The following is a 24034-nucleotide window of genomic DNA, read 5'->3' on the forward strand; positions in this document are numbered from 1 at the left end:
GTTGTGATCCCATTTCAAACCAAGCACATGCGAAGATTCCTCCTTGGATGACGCGAATACATTTGGTTCGGTGGACTGCGCTGACCTATCAATTTGATCAGGTACATTGCTCACAAACTTAGTAAGCTTGAACTTACCTAGATGTGGAAGGTGCACCAATTTCTTCGATCTATTGAGAGCACACTCAAGGGACTCCACCGCATCTAGGTAAACGTCCAAACAGAAGCTTTTTTAGAAGTGTCCAAATAGAAGCGTCCAAAACGAGTGCTTTAGTTGCTTCGGGTACTGACCTATGTTGTCTCGGGCCGTGCGTTGCAAATCATAGTTAGCGCAAGTGGGCGAGTCTTTAACTTCAAAATTATGACGCGTGTATCCCCGCAACAAACGGAACACTACATTTGTTATGGGGTCCTGCCGCCACAAAAACGTAGTGATGGCTGGTCACGGTCTGGGAGACCAACTTGGAGGAGCATACCCTCGATATTTGTGGACACGGCAAATTGATGGAGATGAAACCTGAGTAGTTCAGGATTAATTTCCGGAGCAAGTCGGGGCCAGTGAGTAACGATTTGTTCAAAGAATTACCGTGGAACTTCGCTGCACTATTTAGTACACTACGCACTTTCTCCGGATTGTTGGGGTTCATTACGGGATGATGTGGTAGGTACCTCTCTTTATCCGACCACTGATCGACCATGAGAGCGTCAGGAACTGTGATAAAATAACCATTTTCATCGTCTTCACAGATGGGATTTGGAGTAAACATCTTTTAATTTTGTGTCTCTCGATAGCCGCTTCTCGGGAGATATAGTTTGCACCAGTAACTAAAATAGTTATGTGTGAGCTGGATGTGGTCATCAGCCAATCACATACCGATATCGTATCTTTGGTCATTATAAAAATTTGTTGTTTCAAGTATTTCATGCGTGCGAGCATTGGCTGCGGATCGTGGGCAACTTGCTTGTACGCGCCGTATGATTCAATGCCGTACCATGATATAACTTGACAAGCAAGTTCAAAATTTTCTTCAATATTTGCTTCGAAACACGGTGAGACCAAACTTGAACTTGACCGGATTGAGCCACTTAGAACCCAAAGTATGGTTGGCTGAAAAGTAATTCAACGGGAGGATGGCATGGTAGACATCCTGTTCAATTATTATATCAAAGTCTCCATAGCTATATTTTACTGGATCTGGGACGGGCAGATGGTGGACCCACTGTTGTATTAGTTCCAGAAAAATTAGTTAGTTGCAATTCTGTAACCTCAAAGGTTAGTTGCAATCTCAAAACATCCGTGACAGAAGAAAAAGTGCTCGTTCTGATTGGTGTCTGTTGACCGGTAGATGATTTACGACAACCTACAATTGACTTCGAATTATTAAAGTTGTTAATTGAGGTTTTAGCTGGAAAAAACCTTAAAGCTCCGTGAAGTAAGATGTTTTGGGAGCTGTTGGGAGCTGACTTGGGCATTGATGTATTCATCACGCAATTAAGAGAAACAGAGCTTTGCTTACGTCACAACCTTTTCCAGCTGCCTGAAAGACTTTTTCTTAAAAACACGACACTACTACAGCCGATGACTGTCTTTGCATACAATGCAGCATGAGATAGATGACGAAGCGCTCAGTTGCGACTCCTGAAGACTCTTTTGTTGTGTATTTGCAGCAAATGCCTTTGATCCAACTTTTGTCTTGTCTACTGGTTTGATTGTATCCTCAGTTTTGCTTTAAATCATGGTATTCTACATTAAACCGTTATTGTTGGCGTTCACCTTCAACTAGTTGTCAAAATTCAGAACAGTAGGTTTCACACAATGCGTTTTGACAGCGAAGAGTGACCATGACTCCATCATAATGGGCGGTAACTTCTATACGGCAGTGTTGGGAAGCACAGCACTCTTTAAATCCGAGTCATATGAGAGCGATTTAAAGACCCCGACAAGACTTGAAAAGCACCCTCAATAGTTAATGATGTTATCACTATTGTGCATCTTCAATGTTGAAAAGCTGCTACGTTTGTCCAAATGGGCACTTACGACCAACTTTGGTTGGCCAAATTTAGGTTCCAAGGTCCTCAGTGCGTCTTTGTACATTGCGCTTCCGTCGGCGAACTCAGCAATAGCTGTTTTTGCTTTACCGGTTACGAGGGATATATGGTTTGTTAGTTATACATCATCAGTTAGAAACTGAGAGTCAGTTGCGCTTTTAAATTGACCATACCATTCGTGCCACTGAAGGGGATTCCCAAATATTGGAATTAAAACGGGCGTGACAAAAGGTGGCGCGATGTTAGTAGTTCTACTGAAGGTGTTAACAGGGATGCTACAGGTTTTTGCGTGGTTGGTGTCAATTTGTTCTGGAGTTAATTGTAAGATTCGATGACTGATGGCGGGGTTAGCGTTGCTTGGGTTAGGGTCGGTCGGAAGTTGCTGAAAAAGGCTGCATTATTCATCGCCTGATTTACTTTGGGGGGTTATTTTGAGGAAAACGCCACAAATTTAAATCGAGGCTACAGTTAAGAAGAGGTTTTGCTGCAGTAGGGCACGGTACCAGGCGGGCTTGAGGTGAATGGGAAGTGTTCTGCTGTGGATTGTTGTGGACGTGTAAATACAATGTTAAGCTGGCTGGAATAGACGACGAGATCACGGGATGCTGAGAATTAAATAATTGTTTAGGCAGCATTACGGTGGCGGGTTCACGAGTGGGTTTGGAGGTGGAGGAAAAATATGCTGCGGATGGTTAAGAGAGTGGTTTTTTTGTGTGGAATCTTAAATTGAGGTGGACTCTGTTGTTGTGCAAAAGGAGGTGGGGCAGATGCAGCCGACCAGGCATACAAGAGCTTTTTGTTCTCATGTGTACAACGGATTGAATTGATTAGCCTGTGGGTTTGTTGATAAATCAGGTACCAAAAATGTAGGAGTTTAATGATGCCATAACATGAGTCGGTGGTCAGGGAGCAATAGAAATTGCAATTCCTGACCGTGTATACTGAGATAACATTTCAAAGTGATTTAGGTTACCAGCGACAATACTTGAGTTTTCTGGAGGATTGCCAAGAGCAGTATCTTGAACGGGATGGTCAGCGGTTGCTGAACCAAGACGAGAAAAAAAATTTAGTTCATTTGAGTGATGAACAAGTGAAGTAAAATTATTTAAATTGAGTGATGACCAAACAAACAAGGGTTCTCCCTTAATTCGGCCTCATCTAATTAAGATGCGGCAACTCCCTGGCGGTGGTCCTCCTCCAATTCTTGAAGTGCCATCTGCTGCACTTGTATTTCAAGCTCTTTTTTCCGCATGCCAATTTCATGTTTTTGATTAGAAAGGCGCATGGTAGCTTGTTCATGCTTTGCAGCCTCTTCGCGTCTCAGTCTTGCTATGAGAAAGTCAAGTTAACGCTCGCTAGACATTGTTGACGTAATTAGGCACGAACTTTTCTTAGCCTTGCTTTGAGTGTTAACGCCCTCACATACGGTGTATCGGTCAACAACTGAGTCAGCATAGCTTCTAGCTGTAAGCAAGAATTTATCATTGTTGTTAGTTACATCATCCAACCATTGCTCAAGGACAAGATAAATTGAATCAGCGTTCTCGGTTTTACTGGCGAAGTCAAATAGTTTTTCATTCTTCAGCACCAGTTTACGGAAAACATCTTTTAACTTAGGAACCAAGCGTTCAACTTCAACCTCCTGTCTTGCCGATCAATGGTCTTTGTGATGTCCCTGTGGATGTTATGCAACTCTGGATTCTGGATTAGATCTTGCGTAATAGTTCCTTTCAATTTCTCTGCTGTTGGGCCATGATCTTGGAATGGCTAATTTCTCAAAGTAGAGTATCTTCCAACCAAACACGTGAAATGAGAGTTATAGACAACCCAAATGATAACGACTTGGAAATCAAGACGCCGAAGAGCAGGAAAGAAGTTACCGAGTAAAAAATTACTCGGCGAAGGTAAATAACGATAGTGAGAGAGCGTCTAACGTGCTTTTACTCAAAACATCCGTGACTCAAAATATCCGTGACAGCAGACAAAGTGCTCGTTTTGCTTGCTGTCTGTTGACCGGTAGATGATTTACAACAACCTACAATTGACTTCGAATTATTAAAGTTGTTAATTGAGGTTTTAGCTGGATAAACCCTTAAAGCTCTTTGAAGTAAGGTGTTTTGCGAGCTGTTGGGAGCTGACTTGGGCATTGATGTGTTCATCACGGAATTAAGAGAAACAGAGCTTTGCTTAGTTCACAACCTTGTCCCGCTGCCTGAAAGACTTTTTCTTAAATACACGACACTACTACAGCCGAGTCTTTTCATACAATGCAGCATGAGATAGATGACGAAGCGCTCAGTTGCGGCTCCTGAAGACTCTTTTGTTGTGTATTTGCAGCAAATGCCTTTGATGCAACTTTTGTCTTGTCTACTGGTTTGATTGTATCCTCAGTTTTGCTTTAAATAATGGTATTCTACATTAAACCGTTATTGTTGGCGTTCACCTTCAACTAGTTGTCAAAATTCAGAACAGTAGGTTTCACCCAATGCTTTTTGACAGTGAAGAGTGACCATGACTCCTTCATAATGAACGGTAGCTTCTCTATAGCAGTGTTGAGAAGCACAGCACTCTTGAAGTCCGAATCTTATGAGAGCGATTTAAAGACCCCGACAAGATTTGAAATGCACCCTCAATAATTAATGATGTTATCACTATTGTGCATCTTCAATGTTGAAAAGCTGCTACGTTTGTCCAAATGGGCACTTACGACCAACTTTCGTTGGCCAAATTTAAGTTCCAAGGTCCTCAGTGCGTCTTTGTACATTGCGCTTCCGTCGGCGAACTCAGCAATAGCTGTTTTTGCTTTACCGGTTACGAGGGATATATGGTTTGTTAGTTATACATCATCAGTTAGAAACTGAGAGTCAGTTGAGCTTTTAAATTGACCATACCATTCGTGCCACTGAAGGGGATTCCCAAATATTTGAGGTATAGCGGGCGTGACAAAAGGTGGCGCGATGTTAGTAGTTCTACTGAAGGGGTTAACGGGGATGCTACAGGTTTTTGCGTGGTTGGTGTCAATTTGTGTTGGAGTTAATTATAAGATTCGATGACTGATGGCGGGGTTAGCGTTGCTTGGGTTAGGGTCGGTCGGATGTTGCTGAAAAAGGCTGCATTATTTAGCGCCTGATTTACTTTTGGGGGGGGGGTTATTTTGAGGAAAACGCCACAAGTTTAAATCGAGGCTACAGTTAATAAGAGGTTTTGCTGCGGTAGGGCACGGTACCAGGCGGGCTTGAGGTGAATGGGAAGTGTTCTGCTGTGGATTTTTGTGGACGTGTAAATCCAATGTTAAGCTCGCTGGAATAGACGACGAGATCACGGGATGCTGAGGAATAAATAATTGTTTAGGCGGCATAACGGTGGCGGGTTCACGAGTGGGTTTGGAGGTGGAGGGAAAATATGCTGGGGATGGTTAATAGAGTTGTTTTTGTGTGGAATCTTAAATTGAGGTGGATTCTGTTGTTGCACAAAAGGAGGGAGGGCAGATGCAGCTGACCAGGCATTCAGGAGCTTTTTGTTCTCATGTGTACAGCGGATTGATTTGATTAGCCTGTGGGTTTGATGACAAATCAGGTACCAAAAATGTAGGAGTTTGATGGTGCCATAACATGAGTAGGTGGCCTGGGAGCAATAGAAATTGCAACTACTGACTGTGTATACTGAGATAACATTTCAAGGTGATTTAGGTTACCAGCACCTTGAACGGGATGGTCAGCGGTTGCTGAACCAAGAAGAGAAAAAAATTTAGTTCATTTGAGTGATGAACAAGTGAAGTAAAACTAGTTCAATTGAGTGATGACCCAACAAACAAGGGTTCTCACTTAATTCGGCCTCATCTAATTAAGCTGCGGCAACTCCCTGGCGGTGGTCCTCCTCCAATTCTTGAAGTGCCATCTGCTGCACTTGTATTTCAAGCTCTTTTTTCCTCATGACAATTTCGTGTTGTTGCTTAGCAAGGCGCATGGTAGCTTGTTCTTGCTTTTCAGCTTCTCCGCGTCTTAGTCTTGCTATGAGAAAGTCAATTTAACGCTTGCTAGACATTGTTGACGTAATTAGGCACGAACTTTTCTTAGCCTTGCTTTGAGGATTAACGCCCTCGCATACGGTGTATCGGTCAACAAATGACTCAGCATAGCTTCTAGCTGTAAGCAAGAATTTATCATTGTTGTTAGTTACATCCTCCAACCATTGCTCAAGGACAAGATAAATTGAATCAGCGTTCTCGGTTTTACTGGCGAAGTCAAATAGTTCTTCAGTCTTCAGCACCAGTTTACGGAAAACATTTTCAACTGAGGAACCAAGCGTTCAACTTCAACCCTCCTGTCTTGCCGATCAATGGTCTTTATGATGTCCCTGTGGATTTTGTGCAACTCTGGATTCTGGATTAGATCTTGCGTAATAGTTCTTTTTCAATTTCTCTGATGTTCGGCCATGATCTTGGAATGGATAATTTCTCAAAATAGAGTAACTTCCAACCAAACATGTGGAATGAGAGTTATACATAACCCAAATGATAACGACTTGGAAATCAAGACGCCGAAGAGCAGGAAAGAAGTTACCGAAAAAAAATACTCGGCGAAAGTAAGTAGCGATAGTGAGAGACCGTCTAACGTGCTTTTACGCAAGGTCAGAATTTCACATGACGACATGCGACCAGCGAGAGAGGGTCAAGTGGACGGGGCATGACGGAACCGGAATCACCGCGGACGGGGCGGAAACGACGGGTGAACGACGCAGTACGAAACTGGAAACGGAACACACCAAGCGAGAACGCAGTGAAAAAACGGGCACTAAAACGGACGGGACGGAAACGCTGGGCAAATGATGCACAACAAAACGGGGAAAAACAGACAGAGCGGTATTGTCGGACAACTCAAGACAGCGAGGGGTGGATAGTGGATGGACTGAACGGCAACGTCGAGCATACAAGCAATATCAAACAAAATACAGCAAAATTTAAATAACTTGCAATAGTGTATTTGTAGACTGTGACAGCTGGAAATGTCAAAACGTAATCTAGCCGAAACTCCAGATAAATCTTAAGCCCCACTTTAGAAGCAAAGAAGATCAAACCAACGAAATATCATAAATATACACACAAACTTACAGCAGTAAAATTTCTTATAATACAATATGGGAGCCAGTAAAGTAGTAAAATGGGAAAGTCAAAAGACAATCCAGTCGTAACTAGTGAATCAACTAAGTCACACTCTAGAAAACTACAAGACCAAAAGAACAAACCAGCATACTAGCAAAATCAACTTCATCACATACGACAACATACTACTTCGAAGGTATTAATGAAGCGGGGAAATACGACGTTGAACGCTAAAAAAAAACAAAAAAAAACGAAACAATGGGATACAAAAATGAAACGCGAAGTTTACGGAGAGAGTCGTTATTTAAAATAAAAGGAACACGGAGACAAGAGAAGTTAAAGGACGAAAAAAACGCAGACGGTACGTCATTGAATCGAGCGATTAGAAAAAAAATGGCAATCCATTGTTTTTTAGGCCAGAGATTGTGAATTTTTTCACACTTTTTCTGTATCATCAAGTTGAAAATGAAATAGTTTTGACAAATTTGTCAACAACTCACAATTTTTGTCCAATTTTTTCCTATTTCGGTCAATTTCTTGCAAATTCTTGAATACGGAACGGTAGTCCAGTGAATTGAAAGGTTTTAGGCTCAAAAATAAGGTTTATAAATATTTGGCTTTGATTTTCTAAATTTTTTTTTTTGAACTAACTCAAAAATGAACAAAATCTTTCAAAATTGAACATTTTAGCATTATTCTTTCTAATTTTCTCTATATCCCAGATTTCTCTTTGGTATATAAACTATATTAGACCATTTTTTTCATTTTCATAAAATTTGACAAAAATTTCCAAAATCGATGTTTTCCGGCACAAAATTTACGCTAGTGTAGGTTAATGGTTACCGATCATTTGAAATTTAGCTTACTAACCTTCTTGAGTCTCGGGTAATATAGCAGTTTTTGGAATGTCAGGAAAAAAATGTGAAAAATTTTGTCGGGGGTTGGGTCTTTGCCGTCTAAATTCAAAAATTAAGTTCAATGCAATAACGAAGTTAGTTTTAAAATGTTTTGGTTTGGTCTCCAGTTTTGATAAAAGTCCTTGTGCAAGTTTTTCAGAAGATAATGTCCGGATCATGACGCCAAATCAACTTCTTACGCAAAAAGATTCACACAATTGACTTGGCAACATTCAAAGTATTTAGTTTGTGTCCTGAAAGCTGTGAGTATCTTTCGGCCAAAATCTTCTACGCCAGAGGAGTCTCATATTTGGCCAGTTCCTGTTTCAGTTGCTCCAAATGTGCTTGTTTGGTCTTGAACGTATCCCTCAACCTTTCCCCATCATCGTGTTTGTGTACCGCCGTCGACAGGAATTTCGCTAACAGCAAAGCTGCATCCACCAAAGTTTGAGATGGTTCATAGAATAGGATCTCATCATAGTGCTCCAAGATTAGAAGCTTTTTACTTTGATTTATATCAGATGCTCTGAAAATGAAATCAACAGATGATAAAATGTCTCTGGTTTTTCCTGGGAATCAACAAAGTTCAACTTGATCTGAATCGCAAAATCATCTCAACTAGTTTGTGCTATCTCATAAGCAGGCCGACTGACAAAAACTTTTGGGGTTTACGTAACTATCATGCAGCTTGAATTGAACACGTTTAACAAACACAGAATGGTCTCCGTTCATATACGGCTTGATGTAATTTTTTTCCCAGAAAACGCTTAAGATCCCTTGTGTTCGTTTAGAGCAGCACCATAATGTAGCTGATAATACAAACAGTCTACCGATAAGGTTTCAATTCATCAAGATCAAGCATAAAATCAACGTGTTATAACATCGACAAAGCAACCAATAATAACGCGTTAAAATTGGTAACGATCAAAGCAACAAGTGGATTTTTAGACGGCGATTTTTGATGCTCATTTGGCCGGTATTTTGTCTGATAACGAATCGCTTCAATGTCAGCCACCATTTCGTGAAAATGAATCCAAAAGTCGAAAAATATAAAGCCGAATTTTGTCTCATTTGACAGGCTTTATGATTAGGATTAATTAAAATTATGCTGAACGAACTTTTTCTGAGCTTTATACGTATATTGGAACGATTTATATGCTAATTTAAATACTTGAATCTGATTGGTTAGGAAAAATTAATTGATGCATCACTCAATATAAATCTATTTACTGGGTAACAACATGAATAGCCTGTGGCTTCAACGGTGGTTGCTGCACCGTGTTCTTGTTAAATTAAATTGTTTTTGCTTCGTTTTTGCTTTTATTTTTGCAGTCATCCGACATATTACGGATAACGGAAATTCTCAATTGATTCCATTGAGGTTTAATTTAGATTTCCTAGCGAGCCCAGTTGATACGAAGAGGTTTCAATCAATTTGAAATAGGCAGTTTTCAAAAAGGGAAACGAAATATTGAACTTTGTTTTTTGCTCTTCTTTGTCGGCTTGTCGCCGATTCGGATTATTGAGAGGTCTTATATCTTATCCAATTTACATCTAATGAAGTACAAGCTGATTTGTTTAGATCGCGTTTTATCGTATTGCATTTTCATCTGGTTATTTTCTGTTTTGTTTGAATATAGTCATTTGATATTTGGTCGAAATTAATATCTGCTATTACTCGTTTTTGTGTGTTTTGTCCAGTAATCTCATTGATGGCAAATCTCATCAGCTCCCTAATCCAGAATTATTTTTTCACTGAATTATTTGTTGAAAGATATTTGATTTTTTTGGCTTTTCATTCTCTTTCTCATTTGGTCGACTGTTAAATCAAAAGGTGGATCGGCGGGATCGAAACATCATGTGCGAACACACATTACCGAGCCTCCTTGTGTATATATATATATATATATATATATATATATATATACACGTATATATATATATATATATATATATATATATGTATATATATATAAATATATATATATATATATATATATATATATATAAATATTTATATATACATATATATATATATATATATATATATGAATAAATCTGACGCGATACGTATATATTTGTATATATATATATATATATATTCATATATATATATATATATATATTTATATATATATATATATATATATATATATATATACATATATATATATATATATATATATATATAGGAGGCTTGGTAATGTGTTTTTGCGCAAGTTGTTCAACCAATTTAGAAAAAAATTTAAAAAATTCAACTAATTTCTTCGAGAAAATATTGTCAAAGCCGTTTAAACCAGAGTCCATATCCTTAAAGACTTTATTATTATCGAATTGCCTTATTTTGAACGCCAATAATGTGATATATGAACTGTCAATAACGTGATAATGTGACAAAAGTAGAAAACATGAAAAAGGGCAAATACCTGAAAAAAACTAGTAGTATCAAAGCCAGATAACTAAGGGTGTAAAATTGAAATAAAGGTTGATTTCGAATTCAATAGAAAGAAGAAGCTTTCTTTTATTGCTGACACTGAGCTATAACTTGACCACATTACGAGAAAAAAGGAGACAAAATTCAGAAAGACAATATTTATTTGAAAAAAAAATTTTTAAAAACAAAACGACCATAGGTTTTTAGAAAAAAAACTGGAAACAATAATTTGAAGCTAATTAGGAAGTGAGTTGGACCTATGACTAGTGAGCTTTGACTTGAAATGTTCTGTTATTTAATTTAATTATAAAAAAGATCAATTTTTTTTCATAAAAAGATCGCCTGATTACAATCCAATTTTATTTGGATTGTAACAGTCCAAGATTGGTCCAAAACCAGCTCTGCTAATGATGTTCATCCATTAAGAGCACTTCATTTTTCATATCTTATAGATATTTTATCAGTTAAAAAATCAAAATTGAATGCTGCTTTTTTGATAGTCAACGAGTAAAGTTAGCAAAAAACGGCAAAGTTTTTATTATGGAACACTCGCAACGGAATATGAAGTAGAAATAGCCTCCTTTTGAGTCTGCAAAGACTGAGTTAGCAGTGTTCGGGTGTGCACTTCCTGCAAATTTAATCAAAGTTGACTAAAGAAACTTATTTCATGCTGTTTTTGATGATAAAGTCTGAATTATGGAATATTTAGCGAGAATTTTTGAAAAAAAATTATTAAAAATGGCCGATTGTTTCTTCTTCAAAAATAAAACCAACAGCACTTTCTTAAAAAAAATTAACAAATTTTAGCAACATTAGCAAAATTTTAGTCAAAATTTCCGGATAATGTGAATAAAATCAACGGAATTCACTCTATTGTTCCAAAAGTCCTGGATAACACCCTGTTTATAACAAAAATCCAAAAAAAACTTTTTAATTCCATTTTCTACGCTGGACAAGCTTTCTAATGATACCATTCTCAACTCTCTACGATGAATATATCGATCGGCCAAAATTGTCTGAACAAAAAAACCCATTCGAGTATATAGTTCTTCCCCCCTAAAGCCGGGTCGGAACAATAAATAGTTCAATTTTGATTTGGCTTCTATAGACTAGGAAAAAAATCATTATAGATTTTGAAGTTAGAAAAATCTCAAAACTTGAAGTTAAGGACCTCTCAATATATGGGCCTGGATGGTTATTTTGCGGCTGATAATTCATTTTGTCACAACAAATATTCTTAGAGCTTTGATGCCGCAGGAATATGAAGTGAGTGAAAAAAACAAAGCGAAACACAAAATTACGGCGACACTAGAAATCGTAAAAGTGATCTGCTTTATCGTGCATAAACGGACAAGAAAACGGACGCTCTGCCCGTGACGTCATTTAACGATTTTTTTTGTTCTGTATTACTGTTGAAATTGTGCTACAGGTGTAAAACTGGCAGTGAAGCGTTTGATTACCGTCAAATTTTCGGTTCAAACCTGAACAAAAACAGAAAAATTCAATCAATTTCAAAATTGAAAAAATTGGAGATTTGAAGCGAAAACTTGGAATGACAGGCGGCGATCAAACTTTGCCTGAAAATTGTACAAAAAATGTTTATAGAGCAAAAAATCTAAAAATCGAAATTTCTTTTCCATGATTTGAAAAAGACCTTCTTCGCTTCAGTAATCTGAGGGCTAGAAAAATCAATATTTCATAACTGATTTCGAGGACTCCTTGTGGTTGGCGTGTCGTGTGCTGGCTTCCGATAAAATAATGGTAGTTTTATGACCAATCCGAAAGAATATGAAACCCAACAAGGAGGCTTGGTAATGTGTGTTTGCACATAAAGTTCCGCACCTGCTCATCGGCATTTTTGGAATAAATGTCTACCAAATGAAGAACAGATAGGAAACTCCCAAAAATTCAAGTATTTTTAAGAAATAATATGGATGAACTAAAAGATCGCCTCCAGCGCGAACAACTCAGTAGAGTAAAAACAATTGTCACAACAGCCGTTATTAGGGAAACAAGTCAAGACGTACACCAAAATCAAACAACAATAACTACAAACAATAATTACATGCAAAACTTCATGTCCATTTTTAAAAAAAATCTTATGAACAAAGTCAAAATAACGTCACATGAAACTGAAACTAAACAACATAACTTGTACTTCAAAAGAAAGATACGGGACTACTCCATAATAAGGCTCGGAAACAAACAGACAAAAGAGAACAAAAAAACGGCAGCGTTAAAAAGTTGACCTAAATTTTTAAAAACAATTAATTTCAAATTAATTAAAGCCAAAAGATAGCAATCGAAAACACGACGAATGTTTATGGTCACATATTCCTCTATAGTAGGACAAAAAGAACAACAAATAGGAACAACGTACAGAAATTCAATTAAGACTTGCTAGAAAACGCTGTCGAAGCTGTGAAATCATTTTTTGCCCTTAAAATATGTTAAACTGAGCCTTCTGCAAATTTCAATAATGTGCTATGCGATATCTTATTAATGATAATGGGTAACAAGTCAACAAAAAAAGAGAAAAGTGGCGAAATTAAGTAATATTTTTTTCAAAATCATGACGATTGCATTAAAAACAATAACTTTTGTACACTTGCACCTTCCTTCGACAAAAAATGTCATAAGTGACCGGTAGTTGAAAAGACTTAGTAACAAATAGACAAAAAACAAAAAAGCGAAGTTTAAACAGTTTTTTTTTATATTTGAAAACAATTGTTTTCAAAGTCGAGAAAGCAATCAGGCTTCTACTCAAATCAGAATAGAGGCTCATTTATTCCTCCTTAAAAAGCCAAAGAGACCTGTCCCTATCCAAGATATTTAATGCGTTTAAAAGACTAAGTAATACGACCGTTCAAGACAAATGTAAAAAATTCAATTAAATTCTTCGAGAAAGGGGTACCAAAGCCATTAAAACAAAGTTTATGCCTTTTATGAAGTTTTTGTGTTCAATTATGCCTTCTTTGAATGCTAATAAAGTAAAATGTGAGCTGTCATCAATGTGAAATTGTGACAAAACGAGAAACAAAAACGTGAAAAGTGGGCCAATGGCTGAAAACCAAAATAAAATTGTGATATCTAATAGTATCAAAGCCAGAATATCTAGTAGCATAGAAAGCCATGACTTAACGCTTAAAATCGCAAAAACGATTAAACTTTAATTCAGTTGAAAAAACAGTAAGATCAACATTTTTTTCGTTGCTGACACTAACCTATAAGTTGACCAAATAAGAAAAAAATATTGGCAACTTCAATAAGCCTTTGTTTATTTAAAAATCAAACATTTTTAAAAGTCAAAACGACTTCAATCGTTCAGGTGAAAAACGTAGACACATTAATTTGGTGCTGCTTAGGAAACCATTTGGACCTCTGAACATTGGGCGTTGATTTGAACTCTTCTGTTCTAATTTTTTAGTTAAAAGACCGCAAACAAATGCTGCTTTTTTGATAATCAAAAAGAAAATTTAGCTAAAAAGAACAAAATTTTAATTCCACACTACTCTCAAGGGACGTGTTAGAAAGACTTGCTCCCATATTAGTTCAGCTAGAGATTATGTCACTTGTTTTTGGGTGTGTACGTCCGTCAAATGCAATCAAAGTAAACTAAAGAAGCTTAATTCGGGCAATTTTTGACAAAAAAGGCTGCATTTTGAAACTTTAACAAAATTTGTAGCCAAAAAAATTAAATCAAAACAGTCAACAATACTTTTATGTCTGTAGCAATAAAATCAAAAGTTTGATTGATAACAATTTTTAAAAGTTTAGCATCATTGATTAAGTTTTAGGCAAAAATTCCGGAAAATGTGAATAAAAATACCGCAAATCGGTCCAATTTTCACAAAAACTTAAACCACGATAACTCGCTCTAGAAAAGTATATACAAAAAAATCTTTTTGGTTCCATATTCTACGCTGGACGGGCTTTTAAATGATACCACTCACAACTCTCTACGATGAATATATAGATCGGTAAAAATTGACTGAAAAAACCCATTTGAGATAGTTGCTCCACCCACAAAAGGGGTCGGAACAATTGGAGAAAGGGCATCAATACCGTTGATGATACAACATTTGACTCCAAAACAATAAGTAATTGGACAATTTTCATTTTGAAGCTTCACAATACAAAAATTTTTTCAAAATACGATTTAAGAGGATAATCTGTACAAGAAAAGGAAATTTTGGTGGAAAAATTGTTGGTTTATCGCTTTGACGCCAATTTAATTAGTGAAACGTCTGATACAATAAGATAATACGCCTTAAAAATCTGGCGCCCAAAATTGACTTCAACCAAAAACGCAAAGTGCGCATAACGATGTCCTCAACCATAAAGAGTGAATGACCATTAACTGATTTTTTAACAAAAAGTTTTTCAGTTTTAACAAAAAAATTTAACAAAAGTTAAAAGTTTTAACAAAAAAACGCACTGTAATAGAAGCGAAAGCATTATATACGCAAGCAAGGTTTGCTCAAAGTTGGTAGATATGATGGAATAAAGCTGTTTTAGCGAAAGTGTGAACAAATGAACAATAAAGGTTATTTATTTGTTCTGAGTGTAATTGAAGAGTGTATGTTAGCATAGACTGACCTCACTGATGGAGATTTTGCCGTCCCCATCTACGTCATAGGCGTCCATGTATGTCCTGATCATTTCGTTCAATGCTTCTTGGGAAATCGCCTAAATTAAACCACCCAATCTATATTTATTTAAAAACACTACAATTGTAATAAGCCCTAACAAAAATGGCACTGCGTAGACTGGGAACCCAGCTTTTGGTCCCAGCCCGAAGCGATCTCTGATCAAACCAATTTCGAGCGCACACATGAGCATCGTGCGCTCGTGTTACACAGTCTGCCATTAGAGATCGAGCGAACGAAGGCCTGGACAATGGTCTGGAAAAGGTTTGATCAGAGGTCAGTTTAGTCTGGGTTGATCTCTGATCATGCACTGAAATAAGTTAATCTTTTAAGACATCGACATTATTAGAGTTTTTTTTAGCCAATTTGTTGACAGTTGCTGAAATCAGTTGTTCATTGCGCTGGAAAATAGCGCTGATTGTTTCCAAGGTTGAGGTCCCAGACCAAAATTACCCCTGATGAGAAATCATCTCAGACCAAACTGACCTCCTTCTCCAGGCCATTTTAAGAACATTCATAAAATATAAATGGGACTAACCAATTATAGTTAGGTTTAAAAATTATCACATACTAGAATAGCTCATTCTTTGTCAGTTCATGAAGATTAAAAAATCCTGCTAAGTTTGTTACAATTCAAACCTAATATCTGCATTGTCTAAATTTCAAGAGTTAGATCGGGACTTCTTTCGAAGCGATAACAGCTCAAAATACTGTACAAAGCCTAGCCCGTCTCAGATTGCGTAATGACATGTTAATTAAGCCAAGAGGAATCAGAAACAGGATATGTTTGTTTAGGGAAACAGATACTGGGTAGACTCCCTTACCCTGTCATTGCCAGAGGTGATGAGTTCTTTGAAGAAGGATTTGATTTCATCTCCCTCCAGATACCCAGTGCCTAAAAGATGTCAGACTAATTAGCTAGTAACATATGTTGACGGCTGAAGAAGAAACAACAGGAAAAGTTATCCAGTGAAAATGACCATTAAGACTTGTGCAACCCCACGAAAAGGGGTCAAATTTCAATTATTGAGTCCTTATGAGGGTATTAAAATTGATGCAGTTATATTTATAGAGGTCAACTCTGCAAAAAGTCTTAGATGATGGGAGGAGATACTTCCCTACATAATCGAGGTCATGATTCAGGACACCACTATAGTCACCTTGGTTAACTCAAAGTCTGTTCCATGATTTTTTTCATACTCAAAATTGGTCGACCACCGTTGTTTCAAACCGCACATTGACCGACCTCGGTTTTTTCAGAACTTTATACTATAGTTTATATCACCTAATCAATAGCCCAAACGTTGCGTGTGCAATGCGATAAATCTGAAATCATTAAAGTTTGAAAGGGTTTCTACAATTACAATTAGTTCAACAAATAACAATTTCTTAGTCAAAAAATTAGTGCACCACTTAACGAAGTTTTTGCAAGAATGAATAGTCGACCTGAAATCTGTGGTTGAAAGCCTCAAAATTGCTTTAAACTGAAATTTCAACACAAATAGCAGAACAAAAAATTTCCTAAATTAAGATAATGGTCGCGGTAGAAAAAAGGAGTTTTCCTGCTCAAGTTTGGATATTCTGAAGCCCAAAAATATGAACCAAAATTTGCAAACCACGTTTTTTTTACATATAGATAAACATTGGGTCATTTTTTTTAAAAAGCTTAGATCATTACGTCTATAAACGCATAAAACATAATAATTTTTCCAATTTCTTATTTACCTTGATGTTTCGTTTCCTTTAATGCTGGCCGGAAACGAGAGACGGGAATGTCGCAACACGGTTCTAGTAATTTAAATTATAAGGAACTCATCATTGCGTACAAAAAACATATATAAATGTTTTTTTTTAAGTTGGTAAGGTTAACTGGAAATATATTAAGTTAAAGTGCAAATTTCTGAGACAAAAAAAAAGAGTCTAAAGCAATGCTTTGATCACCAAATCGTATCATTCCAATGCAATCACGAAGTACAACAATAGTTTTCTCAATAGAGTTAATTCGGTAATTTAACGACCCACAAACGAACATAAGGCCTAATTAACACTAAAAAAGTCAAAACATTACAAACTATCACACATTCGTTTAATCTTCTATGCAAAGAGGTTCCGGCTCAATTTAGTAAGGGGGTGTATATTATTCATTAAATTAAGTTTTTCTAGTGCTTGGCTGCTCGATGCAATAAAATGTAAACCAATTACAAGTAAATCTCTCCTGTCAAATTAATTTCTTTTGATGATTTTTAGTTTTCTCGCTATCATATTGAATTTCATGCCTTATTGAAAATATTGGCGTCAATGTTGGAATTTTTTGTCACACTTCAACTCAACTTTAAAACAAATGTAATAGTTAAAAATTTTGGAAGAGTTCCTCGTAGAAACTCAGCCTAAAATTTTTTTATATATCAAAATATTTCCTCAAGCAGTCAGTAAAATTTGTAGAGCTTTAAAAAATTTGGATTTTTCTGTAATGAGGTTTTTGAACATTTGTTCAATCCAAAAATTTTTTGAATTGTCTATATTTTGCATATTTTCGGCCTAATTTCCACTTCGAAGGCAAACAAAAAGTAAGAAGATTTTTTTCGCCTATGATTACCTCAATATAGGTGGCTTATATAAATAGAAGTGAAGAAAAACTCATCTGTGCTCATATTATCCTATGATTTGTCGAAAAATCTAATCGTCGAATCTTATCAGAGAAAAAATTCTTGTATTACAAAATTTGCTTTTAATTTGAAGTTTGTTTTTGATATATTTTGAGAAAGTGGTAATTATTGTATTGTCCAATTACGCAGTTTCCCAACATCTATCCAGTCCACCGACAACTTTTTTTCAACAGTGAGAGACAATCGATTTTTAATGAAAGTAAAGCAGTTTTCAGAAAGGAGAAAATGCTAAAACAAATTGTCCAACAAACAATTTGATTTATTGGGGTGCAGATTTTGAAAAAATGTTTTCTCCCTACCTAAAGTTTCAATTCAATTATCTGTTAGTTGTGAATTCAGATGGCAAAATAATTCTAAGAAAAATACATTTTACAATTCGAAAATTAGTTAAGTTTGTAGTTTTCTTACCATGTCCTGTTTACACCTCTTGATCAGCAATTACTGCAGCAAATTAACGGAGCTTGCTACTAATTTTTTAAAATATTTTTCGTCAACTTCGTGTCTTTTCATTTTAGTTTCCCTGAAGATATAATGAATCACTGACTTCTATTTGCATTGCCAATCTATGGATATCTACTTTTGTAATTGGGATCCTGTAAGTACTACCAAAGAAAACAATAATTAATACCATGTTTTACGATGTTTTACCATAAAACTACCATGTTTTAGACACACAGAGGAAAATACTCTCAATACTAATCTGCATTCTAGTTCTCAAGTGAGCGCTAGTGATTTAACTATTCTTTTGAGGATGCAGAGAAGCAAAAAACACGCAAAAGCTGAAAACTCAATATGGGTTTTTCTCAAAAAAAAACATTTTGTTTTTTTTTATTTCCAAGTTTGCTATTGTTTGAGCTGAAATTCTTTAAACTCAAAATTCTATCTCCGAATTTTCAACTTGAGTTTTAAAATAAATCATGAGAAAATTTTATTCTGAAAACGTTTGATGTTCATTTTTTGCATGGTTTTCAATGTCTGCTTTGACAAAAAATATTATTGATGTTGTTTTCTGAACTTTTTCACCTAATAGTGTTCTGGATTTTAATTGCAATCTTCTAATTTTTCCAAATCTTCGATCGTGTTCAAAAAATTGCTCATGAGTTTCGAAAAATCAACTTTATGGTACTAACCGTCTACTTCTTGTGGCTATCAGAAAACAAAACATTTGGCAAACTCAATTTAAAAAAGTGTATATTTCATTTTTAAAAAGGAGTAAATAAGTCAAATACGAGATGATTCCTTGTTGTTTTTGCAGTTTCCTATAGCGATGCATCTTTATCTGATTTTAAAATGTTATGTACGTCTAAACAAGTAAAATTGAAAAAATTTCCAAAACCGAACATTGGTACAATTCATGATCAACGTTGTAATAATTTTTGTGATATGCATATAAGAGAAAGTCAACTTTATTTCAATTAGAAAGTGGTTGAAATCAATTAGAAAACTTTGTTTTGTCTTGATGTTGAGGTGATAGCAAATAGACGTAACAAACAAAGTGTGATCCAATGAGAAAAAGAAATCAAAAAGGAAAATTAACAAGGAGGCTCGGTAACGTGCGTTTGCACATAAAGTTCCGACCCCGCCCATCCACAATTTTGACATAAATGTCTACCAAATGAGGAAAAGTATTTTTCAGAAAAAAAATGTTTATGAACAAAAAGATCTCTTGCAACGCAAATAGCTCAATAGAGTAAATGCTGCATTAGATTGAGATCAGCCATTATTAAACAAGCAAGTCAAAAGGAACAACAAAATCAAACAACACTAACAACAACAACAAACATTAAATACATCCAAAGTTTTTGTCCATTTTTCAAAAAAAATTATTCCGAAGTCAAAATAGCGTCAGATAAAAATGAAACCAAACAAAATAACTTTTACTTCTTTACAAAAGATATGGGACTACTTCATAATAACACTCGTAAACAATTAGACAAAAAAGAACCAAAAAACGAGTTACAAGAAAACTAGCCTATATTAGAGCAACGCCAAAAATGTGATATGCGACCTCTTATTAATGAGAATCCGAAACAGTAGACAAAAAAAGAGAAAAACAGCCAAATTAATTAATAGTTTTGTATTTTCCGAAAACAATTAATTTTAAAGAGACGAAGGCCATTAGCTACAAAAAAATAATTAAGTAGGTTCGTTTGTTTTTCCAATGGAAGCGCTTGAGATCTGTAGTTGTTCAGAAAATGTCTTACGTCTACAAAAAGAACGTCAAATATAAACAATAATCAAAAATTTGTTGACTTCTGTTTGCGTAAAACCCGTGTCGAAGACAGTAAATTCAAAACGAATTCTTTTATAATCTTAGATATTGTTCATTGGCAATTTTCCTCGAGGAGAAAATTGACACATGTGACCTGTAATTAACGAGACTAGGTAACAAATTGACAAAAAAGAACAAAAATGTAGAGTTAAAAAGTCTTTGTTTTTGATAACAACTGTTTTCAAAGTCATGAAAGCCATCAGCTATCTGCTCAAAACAGAAAATTGGCTCATTTATTCCTCCATAAAAAACCAATTAGAGGTGTCATTATCCAGGAAAATTCTCTCGACTAAAAAGACAAAGTAAAAACGACAGTTGAAAACAAATGTGAAAAAATTCAAATAAGTTGTACGAGCCGTTAATTCGTCGACGCCGTTAAAACCATAATCTATCCCTTTGAAAAATTTTGTATGTTCAATTGTGTTTTGTTTTGAACGTCAATAATGTAATAACTGAACTGTCAATAAAGAGATAATGTGAAAAAACGAGAGAAAACGTGAAAAACGGGCCAATGCGTAAAAATCAAAATTAAAATGAGAAATCTAGTAGTATCAACGGCAGAAAACCATAACTTAAAGCGTAAAACCGCAAAAAACTATCAATTTATATTTCAGTAGAAAGGAGAGGAAGAAAAAACATTCTTTCTTTGCTGACAATAAGCTACAAAATGACAAAATTAAAAGAAAAATAGTGGCAAGTTTCAATAAGCCATTGTTTATTTGAAAATCAAACACTTTTAGATGTCGTTAAGATCGAAACATTTCGAGTAAATAAACTAGATACAAAGATTTGGAATTGCTTAGGAAGCCAATTGGACCTATCAACAGTGAGCTTTGATTTGAAATGTTCTGTTCTTCAATTAACATTAAAATATCAAATTAAAAAAAACGGATTTCAATGGGATTTATTTTTGGACTGTAACAGTCCAAAATTGGACCAAAACCAGCCTGGCTATTGTTTTTTGTATTACAAACTGTCAATTGTTTCGAATGTTTTAGATCTAAATAATTTGTTAGTTAAAAGATCAAAATTAGTTGATCTGCTTTTGATAATCATGGAGTAAAGTTAGCAAAAAATGGCAAACATTTGCTTTCCGACTGCTCTAAACGGATGTGAAAGTAGTACTAGTTCCCTTTGTAGTTTAAAAAGATTGTGTTAGTTGTTTTTGATTGTGTACTTCCGGCAAAATTAATCAAAGCGGACTAAAGAAACTTATTTCGGGCAACTTTTGATGAAGAAGCCTAAGTTTTGAAACATTTAGCCAAAATGTTAGCCAAAAAAATTAAATCAAACTAGAACGCAAATCAGTCTAATGTTCACAAAAATTTTAACCATGATAATTGTATTTAGAAAAAGAAATTAAAAGAAAATCTTTTTAATTCCATATTCTACGCTGGGCGGGCTTTTTCATGATACCGCTCAGAACTCTCTACGATGAATAAATTGATCGGTCAAAATTGTCCAAACAAAAAAACCAAGATGAGTATATAGTTCCTTCCCCGCAAGAGGGGTCGGAACAATAATACCCGTCAGTGCTTCGTAACTTTTAATATATAAACCATCAGAATTTGTTTTGTATTAAATTATGATCAAATTGTTCCGAAATTTTGGCGATATTCTATCTGGAGCTTAATCTAGAAACCATGACCTTTAAACCCAGGGTCGTGGTTTAACCTGTTTTCAGCGTTAGAATAAAAATTGTGGTGAATATACGTTAAATTTTTCTAAGAATAGTTCAGCGCAGTTTTCCCGAATTCTTGCGAAGATGCACCGGTGTTCTGACATTAATCGGCAACGAAACCCGGACCCGGATTAGAGTTTTCTGTAAACAAAATGCTTTAACCAACCATCAGCGTCAAACTTATTCCAAATCCTCCAAAACTCGGCAGAGGTCAGCTCTGACTTGGACTTGAATTCCTCCATGAAACTCTCGCTTTTCTTCCCCTTCATGCCGCCTGAAATGATTTCACACGAACGTTTGTAACCAAATAAACAAACTTACGGTCTCTGTCAAATTGTTGCCAAATTAAGGAAAACTCGTGGCATGTCAACAGAAGGTAGTCAGATGGCCCATTTCCATTTTTGTCTGATTTTGACTTGCTGTCTGTTTTCCTTTTTCTCTTCCACAAACGGTTCATTTCGAACTCAATTAGCACAACCGAGATAGTGGCATTAATTTATTATTTGTTAACTTGTTTTTCAGTTTACAAACGCCATTGAAACATTCGACGGGAGAATGCTTGAGCTAGCAAATAGATTAGAACGAAACAGGTAAATAAATGGATAAATAAACAGTGTTTTGCAGATAACGAGCAGAGTTGAAAAGAAACAACTTGAAATATGGGAAGCAATTAGCGGACAGTTTTGAGGTAAGAAGCAGAGCAAAAAACAATCGAAACTTTCACGCAGTGATGGTATTATAGAAACGCATGAACAAAATAAAATGCAAAATGGTTTTTGATTGTGGCGATAAAATTTGCATAACAAGGCGACACAATTGTTGACGTGGACGTGGAAAAAATAAATAAAATAAGGACAATGCAATGATTTTATGAATGAGCTAAAAGCGCTTCGGTATAAACTGAATTAAATTCACTGCACAAATAAATGGAATGTGTTCAAACTTTGAGTGCGATAAAAGAGAAAAAGTAATCTTTTTATTAGTCCGCAAAAACCCTTGTGCAATCTGCAAAATTTTTATCAACATTAAAAAGCTTGCCCAATAAATTTCTAAAGTAAAGGAAAAGCTGCATCGAAAAAGTCCAGCCAAAAGTGAAATGTTGAGCAAATCTTTTATTCTTGTTTGTTTGTTTGTTTATTTGTTTGTGTAGCATGCCATGCGGATGATAAAATTTGCGGCAAGAAGAATTGAGGGACGTAATGACAAGAATTAAGATGCGGAAATATTGGTAAGCTGGCTGTGAAAATGTCTATTGATACTCCTCTTATACTGCAGTAATCTAGAGAACACCACCTGATCTAGTTGTGTATTATCATGGATATACCGCAACAATGAACAAACAAACAAACAAACAAGCCGCTCAACCGAAGAGCGTACGCTCAAGCAGCTAAAATTTAACCGATGCGTCAAATTCTGTAACTGCAATCGGTGCATAAAGTTTCTTGAGAAAATTATTCTTAAAGGGAAGCACTAAATTTTTTAGTACTTTTAAGAAAACTTTTTGAAAAAATGCTTGCTCACAGCATATTTTTCCTGGAATCTATTAAAAAACGTCCTATTATTAACTATTTTTTAAAAAAAAAACCTTTTTAGGAACATAGCGATTCCGGCAATAAAATTCCACTTTTTCAAGTATAAATGCATGAGTGGTGAAGACAAAAAACCTTCGAAAAACAGATTACACGATTTAAAAAAGTCTTATTTTTTGCTGCACCAAAGATCTGGTTTTTGTCTGGAATCACTTTCGGTTTAGTGAGCGAAAGTGTTGGCATAGACTAAAAATGGTTTATTGGCCATTGGAGCGTATCGACATAATCTCCACTCTACTGCCTTTGAGAGAGTAAAAAAGTGTACTGCGTGTATTATTACAGTGTACTATGATGATACACGGCATTAAGAGGCCTCTCCAAATCGAAAATGGATCACTTCTGAATAAATTACAGCCTCAAGGGGACCGCGCACCTTTTGTCAAGGGAGGGTGGGAGCGGTGGCAGGGGTGTCTGCTTCTGCCTCTAGTTTTTGTGGGGTGAGCTAATGACAATTTACAACAAGGGCGCCGAACGTAATTGTGTTCTAAGATTAACTCTAAGCGAGCAAGCGTGTTATCACCCCCCCCCCCCCCTCCCCGACTTCCCCTCACTTTCATTCGGTGCCAGGTCCGTCATATTTGTATAAAAAGGCAAATATAGAGGTTAGGGGTCTGTACGTGCATGTATAGTGAGGTACTTAATGTAGATGGTTTAAAAACTGCTCAAGCGAGGGAGGGAATATATTTTTCACTTTTCAT

The 24034-nt window shown here is 35.8% G+C and overlaps 1 protein-coding gene across 3 annotated transcripts in view; it reads right to left on the reverse strand.

The window, feature by feature from the left end:
- Window positions 1-24034, reverse strand: part of LOC142348093 (calretinin-like) — a 53697-nt gene that overhangs the window by 24446 nt on the left and 5217 nt on the right. The window contains exons 1-4 of one of the 3 annotated variants that reach the window (XM_075399273.1): window positions 23490-23622; window positions 22069-22689; window positions 15953-16023; window positions 15079-15168 (exon numbers count right to left, since the gene is read on the reverse strand). In XM_075399273.1, coding sequence (XP_075255388.1) covers window positions 15079-15168; window positions 15953-16023; window positions 22069-22204 — 297 coding nt within the window. In that variant the 5' untranslated portion in view covers window positions 22205-22689; window positions 23490-23622. Of the gene's footprint in view, window positions 1-15078; window positions 15169-15952; window positions 16024-21913; window positions 22022-22068; window positions 23043-23489; window positions 23623-24034 lie in introns of those variants that run through there. The other 2 variants (XM_075399260.1, XM_075399265.1) reach the window with 2 other exon arrangements.

The sequence above is a fragment of the Convolutriloba macropyga genome, chromosome 1, assembly GCF_964194025.1.
Source record: "Convolutriloba macropyga chromosome 1, txConMacr16.3, whole genome shotgun sequence".
Lineage (NCBI taxonomy): Eukaryota > Metazoa > Xenacoelomorpha > Acoela > Convolutidae > Convolutriloba > Convolutriloba macropyga.